Source organism: Hibiscus syriacus, unplaced genomic scaffold (genome assembly GCF_006381635.1).
Source record: "Hibiscus syriacus cultivar Baekdansim isolate YM2019G1 unplaced genomic scaffold, ASM638163v2 tig00010533_pilon, whole genome shotgun sequence".
NCBI lineage: Eukaryota > Viridiplantae > Streptophyta > Magnoliopsida > Malvales > Malvaceae > Hibiscus > Hibiscus syriacus.
Genome location: NW_024062223.1, coordinates 210319 through 232862, shown reverse-complemented (window position 1 = coordinate 232862; position 22544 = coordinate 210319). Strand labels below are relative to the sequence as shown.

The window sequence follows — 22544 nt, the reverse complement described above, 5'->3', positions numbered from 1 at the left end:
GACTTCTGTTGTTAGATGAAGCCACACTGGTCTTGTACACTTCATGATCATGCATTTCTTCCATGAACAGGGATTCCATTCCAAACGTTAAATCAAAAACATGTATAATGATTCTTTGAAATAGTGTTGGACAACCTTACAAACTCAATGTTAGAATAGAGATTTAAATTGTGGTTGTGGTTGCGTTATGTTTATTGCAGTTACGGATATAACAGATGTTATTGCGGTCATTACGGGTAATGCGATTATGATTCTTTTTCCCAAGGACTTGATTTTTTTTAATAAAAAAACCGATATTTTTTCAAAAATTAAAATAACAGAATCCGTAATTGCCTACTATTCGTTAAATTACGATCGTGAGCTGCTACTATTGATGTTATTCTGTTTCACACCGTCTTTTTCTGCGATAATGGTCTCAGTCTCTCAGATGTCGTCGCGACCACTATATAACAACCATTATACCGTTGTTCGATCGCTATTTGAATCCCTTATAATCCAACCTTTGGGAATAATGGATGTTATTGCGGTTGCGGTTGCATTATGTTTATTGCAGTTACAAATATAATGGATGTTATTGCGATTATTATAGGTAATGCGGTTATGAATCTTTTTTTTCCAAGGACTTGAATTTTTTTATATAAAAAACCCAATATTTTTTCAAAAATTAAAATAACGGAATCCGTAATTAACCGCTATTCGTTAAATTACGACCGCGACTTGCCATTATTGATGTGATTCTGTTTCACACCATCATTTTCTGCGATATTGGTCTCGGTCTCTCAGATGTCGTCACAACCACTATATAACAACTTATACCACTGTTCGATCGCTATTCGAATCCCTTATAATCCAACCTTGCAGACATGGACTTTTATTTGCTTAGTTGGTCTTAGACGTGTGTAGTATTGATCTCACAAGTAACCCTTTAAAAAAAAGTGAGTGTAGGTAGTCCTCAAATATTTTAAAAAATCAATAATACCCTTAAATTTTTTATGCATTCAATTGAACGCTTAAATCAAACAATTGAATCAATTAAGTCATCAAATAAAAAAATCAATTAAACCTTTAGGATCTTTGTTATTGCATTGGGAACTTTAAGATCTTTAGCAAGTAATCAAATATTTAATAGGTTCTAACGGTGGTCACACATAAAACTTAGTTGGCACCCATTTCCACCATATGACCCCCAAAATGGCATTTGCTAATTGAATCATTTCGTTCTTTTATGAGGATTAGTAATAATTCTCCATGCATCCTTTTCATTAGTGACACTAATTAATCTTAAGAAATTTCGCAATTTGGTCTTTCTTGGGGTATAATTACACAACATCACTCCCCAAGTATAAGGAAATTTGTAAAATCAACAATTTTGGTTCTCTCTAGGAAAATTAGAGGAAAAATATTTGTAAGAAGACTAGAAAACCTAACTCGAGGCTTAAGAAGGGGACCAAGCCGACACGTGAACACGTAGAAGACAAAGGGCAGCTAAGTAATTATCCTAGTCCGACAGGGAAAATCAAATCCAGCGTATCTTGGTAAGAATGAATAAACACGGTAAAAAGTACATGCATCATGAAACACTGCGTATTCAACTTCAAAAGAGGTAAAGTACACTAAAGGTCCTTAAATTATTATAAAATGATTATATTGCATTAAATTTTTAAAAAATATAAAATAATCATTAAATTTATCAAATTATTATAAAACGATCATTGTAATATTACAAAATTTTTATTAAATTTACCAAATTATTATAAAATAATAATTAAATTTTATTACAAAGCTCCTGTCACTGAAATTTAATCAAGCTCGAAAGTTAGTTCTTAGCTTCTTCTTCTTTTGCATTTTTACGATGAATTTCAGTTCATTGAAAAGACAATATTTTTATCTAAAGATGAGAATTTCAAGGCTTTTGGAGGGTTTTTATTGATTTATTTTGATTACTCTAATCCCTTGACAAAATGAATGTAGAGGAATTTGAGGCTCATACTGCCAGTGTGAATTGTTTGAGGATGGGGAAAAAGACGTTTAGGCTTCTTATTACTGGTGGAGATGATCATAAAGTTAATGTCTGGTCAATTGGGAAACCCACTTCTTTAATGGTAGGTTTCTCTCTTATACTTGGATTCTTTCCAAGTTTAGCCTTAAAATGATTTCTCTTAGGCTGTGATTTTTTCGTCCCTTGAATTTTCATTTTTGATGCCAATAAGAATATTGGTGTTGTGGGATATTGAATACAAGAATAATGGTCTATCCTTGCGTGATAATGTGCAGAGTCTTTGTGGTCATACTAGTCCGGTCGAGTCTTTAGCTTTTGATCTGGCTGAAGTCTTGGTGCTTGCTGGTGCATCTTCGGGAGTGATAAAGCTTTGGGATCTCGAAGAAACAAAGAGTAAGTTTTCTGTTTCTCCTTGGCAGGCCATAATCCGAAGAAGCAGGGGAAACCTGCTACCAAATAACAGTACAATGATTGTACTATTCTGAACTAAAATTGGGTAATAATTAACTTGTAAAATGCTTGATGTTGTTCTTGAAGTGTAGTGGTTCGCAGACTTACTGGACACAGATCTAATTGCACTGCTTTGGAGTTCCATCCATTTGGTGGGTTTTTAGCATCTGGTTCCATGGATACAAATCTAAAGATATGGGATATCAGAAAGAAGGGATACACTCACACATACAAGGGTCATACTCGAGGCATTAGCACGATTAGATTCACTCCTGATGGCCGCTGGGTGGTTTCTGGTGGATTTGATAATGCTGTAAAGGTAACTAGAGGTTGCACCATCGTAGGGATTTGGAAACTTTTGAACTGATTGGGTCTTCAAGACCAGAGGTATATAAGCTTATGTGTCCGTAGTCTGAGAATCATTTTCACACTTTAAAGGAAAAGAAAAAAAGTAAACATAACAAACCTCTCCATCATGCTTATGTAAAATGTTTATGTTGCTTCTTTTTAGGCTGCGGGGCTTCGCTTGATTACCTTTCATACTGATGGGAAAACTCTTTTCTGTGGATCAGACGATGGTTTGAAGGTTTGAATCTTCCATTGTAAAATCGTTTGATTCTTATCCAAATGATAAAGCAAACTTCCAAATTTCCGTTGTCATAACTGTAGGTTTATTCATGGGAGCCAGTAGTTTGTCATGATTCTGCTGATATCGGGTGGTCAACACTCGGTGACATCTGCATCAATGAAGGCAAACTTTTGGGTTGCTCGTATTATAGAAATACTATTGGAGCTTGGGGAGCAGACTTAGCGGTACTTACAATCATCGTTTTCTGACATTGTTTTTCCTTTATTGTGCCGGTTTGAACCTGAGTGAAAATAATCTGTCTTAACTTTCTTCTTACGTTATTTGCATGTCTTAGCATATTGAGCCATATGGCCGAAATGACCATTCCGAGAAGAAATTTAATCTTGAGGGAAGTTATTCTTTGGAAAAAGCTGGGAGTGGCATGAGGTCAACTTTGGGATCATGATCCCTATCGCCTGATTACAAGACCAAGGAAATAAAGAACATATATGTTGACAGTAAGTCCTCTTTTCTGTATTTTTTTTCACTTTGTTTCTTGGTCAGTTTCGAGATTGACTTCTCTGATGATGCACATAAACCTGAGAGTTGCTTTAATTTCCAAATGTAAAAATTTTAAACCCTTTAATTTGTTAAGCAATATTTCGTCTGACATGATATTCCGCTTTCCATGAAAAGCTGCTGGCAGTAGTATGACTGCTGCACCGAAAGATGGCTCTTTGAACTCTACAAAAGTGGTCTCCCCATCGGATGCCATTGAAATAAGTAATCCGGCAGCTGAGAGGCAGAGTCCTGGAACAGGAGTTAATGTTAAACCTAATGGACAATCGGGTAACAACCCTGTTGTGAAAGAGACTACGAATTCTGGAAAAGAATCAATCACCTTTTCAAGGACAAAACCAGGAATGTTGCTCAGACCAGCTCATGTTAGAGACCATCAGTCAACAAGTTTGAGGTCGGAAAGGTTAGACAGAGCAGTGGATCTGAATTCTCAGACTAGGCGTAAAGATTATAAACAAATGTCTAATCTATGAAAAACAAGAAAGAAAGTAAATGAGAGAAATGAATCTTCTGAAATTCATTATATCATGCGTGTGTATTACAACTCTCAAGGGAAGTATTTATAGCTAGTACTATAGTTATAACTGATGATGTAACTAACTCAACAAACTAACTACTTCAACTGATCAGCTGCAGTGAATCAATCCTCAGCTGCACAACCATCATGCACAGTTCACGTGAACTTATATACCATGCATTTACATACACTAACATTCCCCTTGCAACCTTCAACTTCAAACCTGCTTCAGACTCAATCTGATCTGCTCTTAAGTTGCACCACCAGCAACCTTTGTCTGTGTTTGAGAAACCAAGGGGCTGATAAAGGCTTGGTCAGCACATCAGCAACCTGCTCAACTGCAGGAACTTCATGCACTTGTAGCTGTCCCATAGCCACCATTTCTCGAACAAAAAACAAGTCCAGCTCAACATGTTTGAACTTGGAATGCAGTACAGGATTAGCACATACAGCAACTGCACTTGTATTATCACACCACAATATGGCCTTGCCATGTGAAACTACATGCAATTCCCCCAACAAAGATTGAAGCCACACCATCTCAGCAGCTGCACAAGCCACACTCCTGTATTCAGCCTCAGCAGTTGAACGTGCAACAACCTGTTGCTTTCTAGAGCTCCACGAGACCAAGTTCCCACAAAAATATATACAGAACCCTGAGGTTGATCGTCTATCATCAACATCTGAACCCCAATTGGCATCTGCAAAACCAGTCAGAGCCATTCTCGAGGAGGGTGTAAAACGCAGTCCAAAATCAATGGTGCCTTGTAGGTAGCGAAGTATTCGCTTGACTGCCAGAAAATGAACATCCAGTGGGGCTTGCATAAATTGACACACCCTGTTCACAGCAAATGCCACATCAGGTCGAGTGATCACGATGTACTGCAGAGCACCTACGATGCTTCTGTATCGTGCAGCATCTTCAAGTGGTATTCCTTCCTTGGCTGACAGCTTTATGTTAGAAACCATAGGGGTGGGCAGACTTTTCACTTCCCCAAAACCATGTTTCTGTAAAAGGTCTTGGATATACTTTTGTTGACTCAAAACAACATCACCACCTTCATAACTGACTTCTACTCCTAGGAAAAAGTGCAATGGTCCAAGATCTTTCAACGAAAACTGAGCATTCAGTCTGTCTATAACACTTTGAACAACCACCTCTTTATCCCCTGTTAAGATGATATCATCAACGTACACCAGTAAGTACACTAAGCTATCCGAGGTCTTTCGAACATAAAGAGAGGCATCCGACTTAGCTAGGCAAAAACCTTCAGATTGCAGGTATGCCTTCAGTCGCTCAAACCAGGCCCTCGGTGCTTGTTTCAGCCCATAAATTGCCTTGTGTAGCTTACACACCAGCTCACCACTGCCTTGCTCATACCCTGGTGGTTGAGACATATACACTTCTTCAGTGAGCAGCCCGTTCAAAAAAGCATTATTGACATCAACCTGTCTCAGCTTCCACCCCCGTGACAATGCCAAGGAAATGATTACCCTAATCGTTGCAGGCTTAACCACCGGGCTGAAGACTTCATCAAAATCGATCCCTGGTTTTTGAAGAAAACCTTTCGCCACCAAGCGTGCTTTGTACCTTGAAATCGAGCCATCAGCATTTCTCTTTACTCGAAAGATCCATTTACAGTTCACTGCCTTCCTATCTCTGGGAAGAGGAACTAGTGTCCACGTGCCATTCCTTACCAAGGCATCATACTCGGCTTGTGCAGCTTCTTTCCAATGAGGACTCATCAAGGCCTCTGTGATATTTGATGGTTCTCGATCTGAACGTGCAACGTTATAAACTTTTGGTTTCCAGATTCCATGCTTACTCCTAGTCATCATGGGATGAACATTGAAGACTGTTTGTGGTACACCACTCTCCACATTTTGTTGAACTTCAATGCACGGCTCTGATGTACCATTTTCTTCTTGAACCTCACGTGAACTACCACGATAATTGCTATCATCGTGATTCTCTTCATGGATCCCATGTGCACGACAACTACTCCCAGAATTGCCATTATCGAGACTTTCTTGGATTCCATGTGAACAACCATTAAAAATACTCTCATTATTAATGTTTGCCGCACCTTGATTGCCATGTGAGCCACCACCACATTCAATATTCGACATGGCCCCATCACCATGTGCATTTGCCAACTCAAAAGGACTTGAATTATGTGCACCACGTGAATTTGCCAACTCAACAAATGAGCCACCATCATGCGCATTAATATTTAATTGAACTTTGCTCGCGCTACTTTCAACATTCGGCATGGTCCCATTGCTTACACTAACGTCATTATCATGGGCGGCGGTCCCATAGCTTGAAATTTGCGCACCATTGTCTCGAAAAGCTGTGTTCCCACCATTATAACTTCCACTATTATTTCCATTATTTATGTTTGCCGCACCCCTATCTCCTTGGATCACATGTGCACCACGAGAATCTCCTTGGACCACATGCACACCATTGTTCGTTATAGGCGCATTATCATTATTTAAAGTTGCTTCATAGTTTCCTTGGACCCCATGTGCATTGCCAACACAACCTCCATTAACTATATTAGGCGCATTACTTCTCCTTTTATATACAATTGCCACACGAGAATTGCCTTGGACCCCACGAGCACTTCCTTGGAGCCCATGCACATTTGAATTTGGCGCACCATGAGCATAACTATTTAACTCTTCAACGCATGCATTTCTTGAAGTCTCAACACGAGTGGGCACCACGCCAAGGGCACTATTACTTGGACTTTGCGCACCATCATGCGCACCATGGTGAACGGCTATTAATTCAAGTGGTGTGGCCCCATGTTCATTGTCTTGTATAGCTCCAAGCGGCGTGGTCCCATGAGCATTGTCTTGTATAGCTCCAAGAGGTGTGGTCCCAAGGTTATCACTATATGCAGAAGACGAGATGGCTCCAACCCCATGCGCATTATGATGATTTCCAAGCAGTGTGGCTCCACACTTATTATATAATATAGGCAATTGTCCAGTAGTGACAATTTCTTGTCTATGGCACCTGCACACAAATTGATTCTTATCAAAAGGAAATACCTGTTCGTCAAACCTCACATGTCGAGATACAAAAACTCTGCCATTATCGTCTAGACATTTGTACCCATGATGTGAAGTGCTGGGCCCGAGAAACACACACTGCCTTGATCGAAAATCCAATTTATGTTGATTAAACGGTCTCAAGAAGGGAAAGCAAGCACACCCAAACACTCTCATTCCAGAGTAGTCAGGAGCTTTCTGATAGAGAACCTCAAACGGGGTCTTGCCTGAAATGACCTCAGAAGGTAGTCTATTTATGATATATACTGCCATAGTAAAGGCATGATTCCAGAACTTTATCGGCAGTGATGCTTGAGCCAACATGGCTAGTCCCATCTCAACAATGTGGCGATGTTTTCGTTCAGCCTTCCCATTCTGTTCTGACGTGCTGGGATAGGAGATTCGATGCTGTACACCATTGGTAAAAAACCAACTCTTCAGGGCCTGATACTCACCTCCACCATCACTCTGCAATGCTTTGATTTTCTTCCCAAACTGAACCTCTGCTATCTTTACAAGATTAAGAAAGCATTGGCTGACTTCAGATTTCTTTCTGATTAGATACACCCAGGTATGTCTGCTGAACACATCAACAAATGATACATAATATATGTAACCTTCAGTCGAAACTACAGGAGCAGGTCCCCACACATCAGACACAACCAGCTGAAAAATTTCTTTGTATTCAGTCAACGAATTACAAAAAGGTAGCTTGTGAGCCTTGCCTTGTAAACATGCAGAACAAACATTGTTCAATTTGTTTTCACTACTAGAAATATTACACATTTTCATAACATTCTTGACAGTCTTCTCACAGGAGTGTCCTAAGCGCCTATACCAAAGTTCCAGACTGTTTGAAGCCTTGGTCACATTATTCACCATGCAACAAGATTTCTTTTCTTCATACGGTAGCAGCTGGTATAAACCTTCATGTGTGAGCTTCCCTCTCAGCAGAATGTTCCGAGTCTGTGCATCCTTCACCAAGCACTCAAAAGGGTGAAACTCAATAAACACATTGTTATCACGAGTGAATTGAGATACTGACAACAACTTCTTCTTAATGTGTGGGACATGTAGCATATTCTGTAACACCAGAGGTCTAAGACTAGAAGACAGAAAGCCTTGACCAACATGATCAATTTTAATTCCTTCACCATTTCCCATTAAAAGAGTGTTGTTACCTTTGTATGACACACCTGAATTGAAGGGTACAAGATCATTTGATACGTGATGAGTGGCACCAGTGTCTGGATACCACAGAGCATTGGAGTGGTTTGGAGCACTGTGAGCTGCTGCCATACTAGGCACAGTGGATACAAAAGCTGTAGGTGCAGTATGAACAAATGACTCTTGTCCTTCTATTTTTGCAGGAAGAGTTCCACAGTCACCAGGGAAGGTATTCATTACCTGACTCGAGGAGTAAGGCAGTCCTGGACGAGTCAAAGCATAAGGCATACCAGGCATGAAGGTAGATGGATAGTAGAAGACAGGAGATTGCAGCGTGTGACTATACCCATGTCCATTCACAGGAACTATCTGTTCAACTGGTTTCTTCCACTGCTCAGCAGACTGATCTTCACTGCCAACTCCAGTGAAATCTCGATCAAAACGACGATAACACCGCTGAACAATGTGCCCAAACTTTCCACACAACTGACATTGTGGTCTATTTGAATTGTTAAACCTTCCTCTGCCTCGACCACGATAGCCTCCCTGCTGACTTCCCTGTTGACCTCCTGAATAAAACTGCTTTTCTGTTGCATCTGTTTCAGTGACAGCCTGAGACCTTGTCCCTTTCTCTTCTTTTGGCTGCACAACCATATTCGCAGTAATACCATCGCTTAAAAAAACTTTCTGCCTAGCCTCACAATCCAGGAGCATTTCAGTGAGACTATCCAGTGACACTACATCACGAGATGCTATAGCAATAATGGACTCAAATTCCATTGACAACCCAGCAAGAATCACACTTACTTGTTCTTGTTCAGGTACAACACAACCTACAGCATTCAACAAATCACATATTGTCTTGATCTTGGCTAAATAATCACTCACAGTCAAGCCAGCTTTCCTCTGAGAGTGCAAGCTGTGTCTGAGAGAAGAAATCTTGGCACTAGAACGAACTCCAAACAATCTTGAAACTGCATTCCAGATTGTGCGAGAGGATGTGAGCCCCGTAAGATGTGGCAAAACCTCCATGCTAACCGTTGTCAACAACCATGAGGCAAGCAACTTGTCTTGTTGCCTATGCACAAGATACACTGGATTTTCCTCAAGCTGCCCATACTCATTTGTAACAAACTGAGATGGAGCAGGATTATCACCAGAGATGTAAGCGATCAACCCATAGCCATCAATTATAAGGGTCACCTGATGCTTCCAAAGAAGGTATGTTGACTCGGTAAGCTTTATGACATCTTGTTTGGGTATATGTTGCACACTGGACGAGACTGAAGAGCCATATGACGTTGAGGTAACTGTGGTATTCACCGGAGACTGAACATCAGCTTGTTGCAAGTTCACCATTGTCAAAGAAGGGCAAGAACCTCCAAGAAAAGAGGCAAACAGAAACTGCAGGACCGTTTTGGCAACTGATACCATGTAAAGATTATAAACAAATGTCTAATCTATGAAAAACAAGAAAGAAAGTAAATGAGAGAAATGAATCTTCTGAAATTCATTATATCATGCGTGTGTATTACAACTCTCAAGGGGAGTATTTATAGCTAGTACTATAGCTATAACTGATGATGTAACTAACTCAACAAACTAACTACTTCAACTGATCAGCTGCAGTGAATCAATCCTCAGCTGCACAACCATCATGCACAGTTCACGTGAACTTATATACCATGCATTTACATACACTAACAAGGCTTGTATCGGAGAATGGATATAGAACATGTGATGAAAATGATTCAAACATTGAGACTGTCACAGAAAAATCCAAAGAGATACTATCACCGCAGACACCCTCTACACAAGAAGCTCGTAAGTTTTCTTGTACACATTTTTATTCATTTGCAAATCAGTTAAGGTTATACATTTGTGTATTATTCCATAACCTTGTTGTCTTTCTTTCGATAGTTTGTGGCGTATTTATTTCTTCTATAGTTGCTAATGATGGTGTTTGGTTTATTCTATATCTTTTTCAGTTAATGAATCCCTCAATCTCAACGAAGACTCGAATGTCAAATTTGTGAATGGAGGTTTGCTCTTTCTTTCAAAGTCTTCTGATATATTAAACTGAATGTATTTCGATCTTTAGAAATTTCTCCCTTGGCAGTGGCTGTTGTTAGAGGAAGAACACGCAGTCTGGTTGAAAGGTTTGAACGAAGAGATTTATTGAACAGCAGTGATGATTCAGTGACTGATGGTATATCTTTTGCTGCACCCGAAGCCAATAAAACATCATCCATAATGGTGAGCTTAAGTGTATCTTTTCTCAAAGTTTCAAATTCCGGTTTTTGCATGACGAGTAATATAGATTTTCATGTTCACGAGATTCCGCATTTTTGTGATTGAATTTAAATTTATTTCTTGTGCTTTAACCTGACAGAAAGGAGGGACAAAAATATCTAAAATGGAACCTATCTCGGCCAATGATAAAGTCTAATTTCTACAACGGAATCAGCTTCTGGTTCCGAGGGTGGCATTCCTAGAAGTCCAGTTCCGAGAAGGGAAACAACCCCTACTTCTGACCAAGTAATATAGATTTTCATGTTCACAAGATTCCGCATTTTTGTGATTGATTTAAATTTATTTCTAATGCTTTAAACTGACAGAAAGGAGGAACACAAATATCTAAAACGGAACCTATCTCGGCCAATGATATAAGTCCTGTTGAAAGTCTAATTTCTACAACGGAATCAGCTTCTAGCTCCGAGGGTGGCATTACTCGAAGTCCAATTCCTAGAAGGGAAACAACCCCTACTTCTGACAGGATAATTACTGGAGATCGAATTTCTAGAAGGGAATCAACTTTCACCTCAGATAGGATGAATGCTCGAAATCAAATTTCTCGAAAGGAAACAACCTTTGCATCTAATAGGATCGTTACTGTAAATCAAATTTCTAGAAGGGAATCAAATTCTGCATCTAGTGGCAGCATTATTGGAAATCTAATTTCTAGAAGGGAATCAACCTCGGCTTCTGATGGGATCATTACCAAAAACAAAATCACTCAAAGCGAGTCAACTTCCATTTCGGATGGGATTGTTTCAAGAAATCAACTTTCTAGAAATGATATGAGTAGACCAACTGGTTTAGTTACTGAAAATCAAATTTCTAGGGGGGGATTGAGTGCTGGTAATGACGGGAGTGTTACAATTATCGAAAGCCAAATTCCAAAGGGTGAATCGATCTCTGCTAATGATGGAAAGCTAGCCGAAAGTCTGATGCAAATGCATGATGTATTCTTAAGTACTCTTCGGTCACGCTTGACAAAGTTACAGGTAAGCTTCAGCATCAGTTCTTAGATGTAATTGGTGGATCGATAGTAGTCATTGCATGTTTTAGAACTTCTGTTTATTTATTTGCTTCTTACATATTAGTTTTCTTTTGTAATTGTTTTTGTGGTAACCGGTAGGTAGTGCGACACTTTTGGGAAAAGACTGACATTAAAGGTTCTATCGGTGCCCTGTGGAAACTGCCTGATCATTCTGTGAATATTTATGGGAACATTCCATGTGTGTTGCTTTATTCTGCTTTTAAGTAAATGAGGCTTGTCACCTGGATTCTCCCTAGCTTAGACTTGATGACTTCTGGTGCAGGTGCAAGCCAATGTGATTGGTGTTCCCATGGAAAAAATGGAGGTTATCACCTTAGAGCTCTTTTCCATCCTGCTTCCCGTGCTTATCGGCTTATTAGATAGCAAAATGGAAAGGTAATTTCAGAAAATTTGAAGTGTCGGTTGTTTCGAAAACTCAGCATGAAACTTGATTTAGGCATGCGTGTGTTATTTGGTTGTTTTTTTTTTCAAATTTAGACAATGGGCAGTTCTACTTGTGATGCTCAACTGCTCATACGGATTTCTGGTTTGCAATATGAATATACAGGCATGTAAATGTCTCATTGGAAATGCTTCTGAAGCTCGTAGCAGTTTTTGGTCCAATGATACGCTCAACTGTTTCAGCACCGCGTGGTGTCGGTGTTGATCTTCATGCCGAGCAGAGGTTCTGCCTTTCGGTTTCTTTAACTATTTTTATCTATTTAATGAAGCCACTATGAAGTATGGACTAATTGTCTTTCGAAATTCGAATGCAGGCGAGAATGATGCAATCAGTGTTCTATGCAGCTACAAATGATTCAAAAACTTCTTCCACCACTTGCAAGGTAATCCGCTCTTAAGAGTAATTGCAGGCCGATATCCCAACAGTAACTCGACATTCTTAACGACGGTTTACATAGCACGGTGCTTACATCCTTCGAAAGTCCGATAACAATCCTTAAATCAGTATCTTTTTCCTTTGTGGTCCCTACAGGTGAGGTGGCACGGTAGCGAGATGTGCACAGGAATTGAATCTAGTCCTTAAATCATCTGCGACCGAAACATTAAAAATGTGGTCGAGCCGAAATCACTTAGGCCGTTTCGTCATGGCCATGTCCGTATCGGGCCGTATATATCGAAGATGGATGAAGAAGGGACGTTAATCTCCTATGTTCGAGGATTTCCTGGTAAATTCCCTTGCCATTCTTTAATTCAATATGGTGACGTTCTTTAATTCAATATGGGGACGTTCGTTATCTTTCCTGTTAAAAATGCCTGTAAGCGTGTCTCAATGCAAATTTACTCTTGGGCTATAAAATTCAATGAAATGTCGGTTCCTTGAAATCACTTCTCATATAATAAAAATACATTGCAATATCTTAAATGTAAGAAATCAAAATCGAATCGAATATCCGAATTGATTATTTACAAAAGTGAAATGAATTCAGATAATATATACAGATATTCGAACAATGGATATCTGAGATCGATCTGAATCAATACAAATACTTATCCGAATCCGAACCTTATAAGAGAATTCAGGAGAAAAAAATTATTGAGTGGACATCATAACAAATATCCGAATCGCAATGTTCATGCCATTACCATCCCTATTTGTGCTTAAGCAAAGTTATGATCGTTGGCAGCAGCGGCAGGAGGATTACGATAATCAAGATAATGGCAGCAATGATGGCATAGCACGTCCATTTCCTTGAGCTTTTTTGTTGTTCCCTCGCCTCTTGAAGCTGCTCCGTCCCTGGTCTGACGAAGGAGCATGCATGTGAAACGTTGCTTTTGATATCGTTCAGTTGATGACCCTGAGCTTTGACGAGCGCAGCCATGTCCAGGAATATCTGATGAAGCTTGAGCAAATTCTTTTCGATCTCCTTAACGGCGTCGTGTCGTTCTTGAATCTCGGAAATGTTGACCCTGAGCTATAAAACCTTGGAAATCATCCATCATCGTCTTCAGTTTCCAGAGCTTCGAGCTTCCCTTTGATGGCTCACTCTTTTGAGAACCTGTTCGACATGGGTGTCCATTCGAGAACGTAGCTGTTTCATGATCTTGGCATTGTGTGCCGTTTTGCATTCCTCGTTGGCTTCTTATAATGCCTTGTAAAGCGTCTCCATGGTTTTCAGGTCTTCTTTAACATTTTCGACGTCCTCGAAGAATTTGTCGAGGTTAACGGTCTCAGTTATGGCTTCCTGGTTGTCCATGTACGCCTGTTGTTTTAGGTCCATGTATTTCCTGAACGAACTCGAAATTAAATCATTCATCTTGGCTCAAATTCTCAATGAATTACAGAGAAATTGAATGAAAAGAGATGATGTTGGTGGCAATGGACAAATCTAAAATTCTTATTTGTAATGATTAATTTTTGGTTGGGATTAGGGCTATCTTCATCTACATGGACTGCTAACTAACTAGTAGTAATTAGCAATGTAGGAGGAAGACAAGAGAAGAAAACTTTCATAAATCGAAGGGAAACAACACAAAGGGTTTTTTTTTTGTAAGAAAAAGAGATTTGAGAAATAGTTCATCTAAAAATAGGAAGGACCATTTACTTGGGGTTTGACATCCTCTCTTGTCGTTGACCTGGTCCTATCAATCAAAAGTGATGGGAAAATAGGCTATCTATAAATTCAGTGACGGTGTCCTTCCATCATATCAAAGTGATTAGATTTTTACGATAGGATTATGTGCTTGGAAATTGAATTACAAAAGGATTGTGAATTTTTTATGAAAATTAACAATATAAATATAAATTTTATAAGATACTTAAATAATAATTCAAATTTATTACGTGACTATGTCGTGATGGTTTTGACTAAATCATTATTATAACGGGATTAGCAAGTTGTATTTGATCATGTTTTCTAAAGAGATCAAGGTTTAGACCACCGATCCAATCGCCTGCGTATTTAACGGTAGATGGCAGACCACGGTGGCAGAGGATGAAAGAACGCTAAAGCTATTTATGAAGAAAGTGTGACTGCATCATCTCTTTTTTTCCCCCCCATCATGATCCACTAAGCTATTTATATAGACTGGTGAACATCTCCTAGCCAATCATAACAGGCTCTTACAATCAACCAGACCCAACAATATAACAAAACAATCCAGCAACAGTCGGCTACAATTCGACTATAATTGTGACCTTATACCCTATTCTTTTATATATATATATATATATATATATATATATATACAGCCATGAAGAAATGCTGATGAAGATGTATAACCTAATCCGTAACGCCCTCGACACAAATAGTGCATTGAGCTTAACCGGTTGCTGATGTGGGTGCAGATGTTTTGATAGAGACAACTGCTGAATGGTCCCCTTCAGTATCTCGATGACTGGCCCCAAGATTATTACTGTTACTGTTTTTTTTCTTCTTCTAAGCCGTTACCAGGGTGTATCTGAGTGAGTTCTGGATTACTATCGTCACTAAAGTTCAACATACTTTGCTGCCTATGGTATCTCTTGGTGGTATCTTGAAGCAATCTCATGTGTTGCCTGAATCCGAACCAGATGACAGCTCTTCTTCTCGCTCAGGTCGGATATTCAAGTCGATTTGGCCTTTAAAAGATGAATTTGAGGATTTTACTCTGTTAAGATCATCTTCTGAACCCTCAATGACAACCTTTTCCGGGCTTGAACGACTGGTATTCCCTGCATTAGTGTAGGGGAGAGGATCAGCATCTAATTCTTTATCTGGTAAATAAGGTTGCTTCAGTTTCTTGCATGTAGTTTCTGCAGCTTTTTTCAGACTTTCTTCTCACGGCGCTGCATGAGGGTGCGGAAGCCTCTCTTGATTGTTCGACAAACATTACAAGAACATGTCTGCTTGTGTTTGGGGCCCTTCCCACTCGGGGGCTGAATGCATACCAGGTCTATGCCGTGAGTGCTTTGTAGTGGCTTGAGATGAAGCAGGGAGAGCCTTGCCCTCTCCTGACAGCTAGGTTGGCAAGAGTGTCCAACCCATCTAAAGCATCTACATTTTGTGAATCCCGATTAGCAGCCTTCGTTTTCTTAGAAGCAGCTGTCAATCACAATCACAAAAACCAATTTGCCGGTCACACTAGGAAATGAATCGAAATAAAAGAATCTGAATTTTACACAAAAGTCATCAGTGAAGAATTCAAATTCATTCATACTTTCCAGGTAAGTCATACCAAAATGTAAGCAATATTTACCTGGATTACAGCGTGGCAACAGATCTTCCAGCTGTTCTGCGGTCAGTTCTTGAGCGGCTGAACATAAAGATCTGTCAACATGGAAAACGGAAACAATGTGCTCATGCAATGCTCATACAAAAACTAATTTTGTGTTTTTCATTTTTTTTTTACAGGGTCAGCATTAGCAAATGGAGAAAAAAATGCATGAATTAGTGCTGACCTTTCTGGATCCCACGAGTTACTGGAACAGGTCCATCTGTAAGGAAGAAGAGCAGTCGAAGGCAATCTGCGCCACTTAAAACAATCTTCACATTGAGCCCACTGAATAATTTCCCTGACAAGAAAGACCAACACATTGGGATTTGCATGGTTCAAGAATTATTGCTATCTATAAGACGAGATAACAAAGTAAAAGATGTTCGGACATCGCTTTCAATTTGACTTTACAAATTTTAATTAACCTCCCAAGAAACCTACAGTGAGTACAGCAGAATATTTCAATATCATGAAGGATTTGTAGAGATCTCAATAAATCCACAAAATGATCCAAATCACAGCCAAGTATTAAGCACTAAATTGATTGTTTTTCCTTGGCTTAATACAAAAAAATGTTTAAAATAATTCTTTTTCCCATTAGGTGCCTAAACTGTTTTTCGATCAATCCAAGTGTTTAACGTTATAAACGTTACCATCTTAAGTTCCTCAACCGTAACAGCCATTAAAATATTCCGTTAAATGACACGTGTCACATTTATATAATTTAAATTTTTTATTTAAAATGAGACTTTAAATTATATTTTTTCAAAAAATCCAAAATTTCCATAAATCTTTAAAAAAAACCTGAACTTTAACAACCCTAATTTCAATACTTAAACCTACACCAGCCGTCGCCTTTTGTCATCATTGTTGTCTGTTGAACCTCCAATTAACTGCACATCCACCCGACGACCAATTATCTGACGAACAATCACCAAATTAGGAGCTGACGAACCCTAAACCTCACGAAGAACAAAGCTACAAATCGTGACACAACGCAACCTCGACGTCCATCTCGACGATAAAGACGACAACGTTCGGCAAGAGAGATGGCAAGGATGACATCGGCGACGAGGGCCATGGTCGGCAAGGGAGATGGTAAAGTTAAGGTTAGGGGTTTTAGGGATTTTTAGGGATCTGGGTTTTTTTGTAATTTTAGAGAAATTAGGTTTTTAAAATATAAGAATATTTTTATTTAAAAATAAAAAATAAAAATTTAAAATTACCTAAATATGACACGTGCTATTTAACGGGCTTTTCTAACAATATTTAAGCCCGAGACACTTAAAATGGTAATGTTAGGCACCTGAATTAACTGAAAAAAAGTTTAGCACCTAAATGGAAAAAAGATATAATTTGAGATTTTTATATTAATCTTTTTTTTCTTTAACATAAGCGAGAGCATCCAAAAGAAAGTGATCTACCCCAAATTATCAGATGCAAATATTGTTGGCCTCCCAAGAATAGGATCATCCTGTAAAAAAGGAACATAACAAAATTAAGAAATTTTGGAGCAATTAAAAAAAAGATAGAATCCCCAAGAAAAGAATAAACTTTATTAAATGTAAAAGTAACAATTTATATCAGTAGGCAACAAAAAATAATGAACACTCTCATACTCTTAGCAAAATAAAACTGAACAGTCGGTGACAAAAATGGAATCAAATCTTTAAAAATAGATTAATCTGAGCCCGTGGCAGTATTCATGAATAAGAAACAACATAAAGGTTCCTGAGCAACCTATATGGGTCCATCAAGTGTGTATTGACTGTAAAAAAATCGCCACACAAGTAGAAGGCTTCCATTGCAACTACTTTCAACCAAGATGCTTCAATCACAACAGATAAAGAACAAACAAATTAAATAAATAGATGGCAGACCTCATATTCTTCAAACTCAACACCACCAATCACAACAACACTGAGCACATGATTAGGAGGGGGGCGCAGCAGCCCATGAGCTTCTTTCCATGTTATTTTCAGCTCTATGAGATCTTCATTATCGACTCTTTGGTGCTTACTTACTTTTTGAACCCAGACTGCTATTTTTCCTCTTTCTGGAAACTGCTGGTTTGGTTCCTGAAGGTTCCTTTGCTATGTGTCCTGACTTGCCAAATTTTGAAAATGAGGTTGGATCCGCCAGATCAGCCTGGTTGATTAACAAAAAGCTAGGTGAACATGAGCTATCTTTTAAAGAATTAATACTCAATAATATCACTAGTTTTAGGTTTTGTGACACTAAAATCTTCTCGCATGGAAACTCCATTACTATTTTTAGCTTCACTGTCCTGCCAACAAAAACACATGAATGTATGTAAATCTGACTTCAACGGTTATAATGTTTTACCATGATTGAAGCATAAATGCATCGTCATCAGATGAAATTAACAATAATGAGAACCAAATTACTTGTACAGCTAGTTCTATTGCATGTTATCTTAGATATGGAACATACAGGTGCACAATCAGAACTGTAAATAATTGTGCAAGACCAACCTGCTCAGATGTTGAGGTAGGTGCAGCCTTTCGGAAACCCATGATCAACTTCCCTCCAGCCTCTAACCGAGTAAATGTTACCGAGGAAACAACAGTTAGCAGTTTTGAAGTAAGAAATAGCCACCATATCAGTAAGTACATAAATCAAACAGGCAACGATGTAAAACACAATTGAAGGACAAAGAAAATGAATAGGGTCAGGATGATTTGAAGTTAGAGGGACGAGCTTATAAAATTTTAGGAGAAGACAAACTTATAAAATTTTAGGGAGCCAAAACATATTTTAAAAAAATACAAAGAAAATATCTAAAATAAATAGGAATTTGAAATTTGCAGGGAGGGTGCTCTCAGTCCATCCCTGAATAGGGTGATAGCAAATAGGAAACACGTATATTTCATAAAATTTGGGCCATCATTAACATGAAATCCAAGCGGCAATTAGTAATTAACAGAAACCATAAATTTTATAGAGAATAAAATCGAGGAGAAGCACAGATTGAGCTATAACTTGAACAAGGCAAACTTTGGGCCTCTAGCACAAACTATTGAAATCACTAATTTTTTTGTGTCCCACAAATATCAATTTGTTACCTATGTCGCCCGCTTGCAATTGCATGTCCTGTAAGCAAGGAGTAACCCCCTCTAAAACATACATTCTGCTATTGTTATTGGGCCAGAAGCGGAACTGAAATACCCATTCCTTTCCTTTTGAATTCTGTACTTTAAGAGGTAACCCTTCTGACTGAGATATTGGTGGAAAATAAGCCTGTCACGTGATACCAATTTAGTAAGTGATGATAATGTAGTCATATAGATAACAATTGATGGGAAACTAAGATGCACAACACCAAACTCAAGGCTCATCTTTTAATGTCAGCAAAAGAATTATTAAAATTAAGGATTACAGAACAAAATGAGAGTGTTTCCAGCAAAAAAAGACGAAGTATGCAAAGTGATACCAAAAATTTATAGTCAAAACCTAAGCCACTAAAAAATGATCAAGATAATAAACGTAAACAAAACTTATAAGCCGCCAAGCCTTATGACATGAATCTACAAACTTTATTATAAAGCTAAGAGCAATGACTCACCTCCGCACTTTTTTTTGGCAGCACTAAACGACCAATTCGCCCAGCATCACTAGCACTCAACATTTTCTCAAACAAAGAAGTGATTATAGTACTTGAACTTAAATATGGTTAAGCCTAACCAAAGAAATAATGTCATGATCAGTATATAGGAATTAAGAAGCAAATGTTTCTTTCTTTAAAGAAGAAGATATAATACAAATTTTAGAATTAACATTAGTGGATGTTTTCCCCCCAAAAATGTATATTTAAGTATTTCATTAAAGAACGAAGCTTGTTTCTTAAAAGTTAATGAACTCTGCAAAATCAATTATTAATGATAATTGGCCTAGTATGTTCTGCAATTCGAAGTATCAAGAATACCTTATAGAATGAAAAGGATACTCTCCAGATGTTTGCTGCAGGTCTGCATCAGTAAACCTAGGCCAAGAACAATGAAATAGTAGATTTATTCTGTGGCCATCAGGTCTAGGTCTCCCATTATGAATCGGAGTTTCACCTGATGCATCAAGCCTATTATGTTGATTACAATGAAATTGCTCGGCCAGAGGAGATTCAGAGTTCAGTTGCAAATGCGTGCAAGGAAACCCAATTTGACCATTTGCTCCATCTGGAGATGTATAAGGTACAGTTAAGCCAAATGGTAAATAATATTGCTCCTCCCTCTGAGAAGGATGCTGAGAATTGGTTAAACATGGACCAGACTGCTTCTCACAATTGATTCCTGGACAACAAATGGTTTCCAAAAGGTTCAGCATCCACTCCGCTGTTTTACTGACAATGTTTGCAGAAGAAAATGTACATGCAAGCATAAGGGTAATGTAGATATTCACATCTTACTTATGCAAGCATTAATGCTCATGGATATATGTTTCCTAGGACTACCATGACTGATACAGGGAAATGTTTTTCAGAACCTGCATTTCCATTCTCACGTATATCCTGAGCACCAAGCTTCAGGGACCCATTCATTAGATTTTCAGAGAAGTCCTCGATTTTCTTCTTTCTCAGGCATGGAGAAGATAATCCGTTGGAGACATTTAGTTTGTCATTTCCAGTGGAAAAGTCAACTTCATAGGGAACCGTAAAATGCAACTCAGACTGGGGAATTGCAGAATTGAACAAACTGGGCACTTGCCGCCAAGGTACAGTACCCAAACCAGCTAGCTGACTCCAGCCCCTACCTTTTGCAGAATCATCTTTAAATCTATCAGACAAAGAAGAGTGCACAAGCAAATAAGGTGGCGATGAAGAATTTGAACCCTGAGATACAGTGTGCAATGAAGATAATCATAACATATTCTACAACCAAATGAATACTATCAATTAAGAAACAGTTCCCTCACAGACCCTTAACGTAAACGTAAAAGTAAGAATTAGTGAAGATTATGCCCAAAATTTTGAAACTAACAACTACAGTCTAAAAGAGACACCAGAATACCATATTAAAATCATCCATGCTCACCGTAGCAACATTTTTTCTTCCACGAGCTTATGCATTCTATTCCTCCAGCATCCAACAAAGTAATGAAACAATGCACCCGCTGCAAACAAAAAAATAAATAAAAACATGACTCGCAAATAAAAGCATACATTCAATATCATAACACGGAATTAATTATAGCTATAGCAAATAAAATAACGGTAATAAATGTGTATACTAAGTTACTACCTTCCCACATGAGCAACTCCTCCAACCAGAAGCATTCAAGTGAAAAGTATCACAAAATCTTCCCTCTTGAAAAGCAGAACTAAACATCAAAGAGAGCCTAATTCAGATTCATTGAAATGCCAAAAAAATGATAGCAACAATTCACTTTTAGGACCTAACACTCAAACAAACAAACAAAAATGGCGACAAAGCAAGCATTTCGAACTTGTGATTCAAATTAATAAAAATTCTCTAAATTAAACCACTTCTGCAGCAAACATAATTTCATACTAAATTAAACCAAACATATTTAAGTGCTAGAGACGAAGTCGGTGGAGAGTGAAACTGACGCGCATCCATCACAGAGCTCGGCGAACTCTCCAGTTCGTAGGCGCCATCCTTTCCTCGATCTTTCCGGTTTCAGCTCTTTACAGTCGGAATTGAAGCAATTCCGAGAAGACGAAACTGCTGCCGAAGTGGAAGACATTCTTTTCATTTCAAAACGCCATAGGTAAGTTTTAAGCTCTTAATCTTCATGAATATGAAACTGTAAAAGAGAAGATTGTTAGGGGGCTGATCTGCAATATCGTAAGAGAACAAAAGAGAAAGCACACTAGCAAAGAGGTTAAAGGATTAAAGGGGCAAAATTAATTAACCAAAATTAATTAGAAAATGATTCTAAGTTTGTTTTTAAATAAATAAATATAGGCGTGTTGGCGGATTATTTATTCGTTGGCGGTGTTTTTGTATCTTCCGTTTTTGTCCTTATTATCGAGGTCTCTTTTGAGAAAATCATCACATGCCACACTTTTAATATACAGTAAAAAAAATGTTATCGGTTTTGTTATTATTTAAATAATAAAATCGATAAAAATTATCGAAAATATTATTATTTTTATCGATTTTGTTATTATTGGATACTTTACCGGAAATGTTAAAAAACATCGATGTTTTAAGTATAAATAATAATGTTTTAGGTAATTTTTTATCGATTTTGTTATTTAAATAATAAAAAAACCAATAACATTTTTTTATTGTATATTAAAGGTGTCGCACTGTAAAACTTCCCCTCTTTTAGAGTAAATAGGTCCGTCAAAAAAATTATCTAGTATTATATTTTGATTAGTTAAATTTTTTTAAATGAAGCAAGGAAGATAGTTTTAACAATTTAAGCCACAGAATGTCCAGCAAAATAATTTAAAGGGAAAATTACAGCATTCCTCATTAAATTATATTTTTTCTCTTATTTTTCTCACTCAACTTTTAATTTGCTCAATTTGTTTACTGAACTTACAGATTGAATCATTTTGTTCACTCCCCGTTTTCTCTCTAACGTTTGGATGATATGGCATTTTTTTTAATTTTTTAATATAAAATAATTAAAATATTAAATAAAAACAGAAGATGGTCAGATGTCACCGTTGCCACGG

General features: G+C 38.0%; 1 protein-coding gene and 2 pseudogenes across 1 annotated transcript; 1 reads left to right on the top strand and 2 right to left on the bottom strand.

The window, feature by feature from the left end:
* Positions 1–1881: 1881 nt before the first annotated feature.
* Positions 1882–12938, top strand: LOC120204073 (annotated as a pseudogene).
* Positions 12939–13275: 337 nt separating this feature from the next.
* LOC120203958 (syntaxin-125-like) lies at positions 13276–13905 on the bottom strand. The gene is made up of 2 exons (XM_039204085.1): positions 13777–13905; positions 13276–13599 (listed from the first exon to the last, which is right to left on the bottom strand). The coding sequence occupies exons 1-2, from the start codon at positions 13903–13905 to the stop codon at positions 13276–13278; spliced, it is 453 nt and encodes a 150-aa protein (XP_039060016.1).
* A 959-nt stretch (positions 13906–14864) lies between these two features.
* On the bottom strand, positions 14865–21601 carry LOC120204059 (annotated as a pseudogene).
* Positions 21602–22544: the final 943 nt, after the last annotated feature.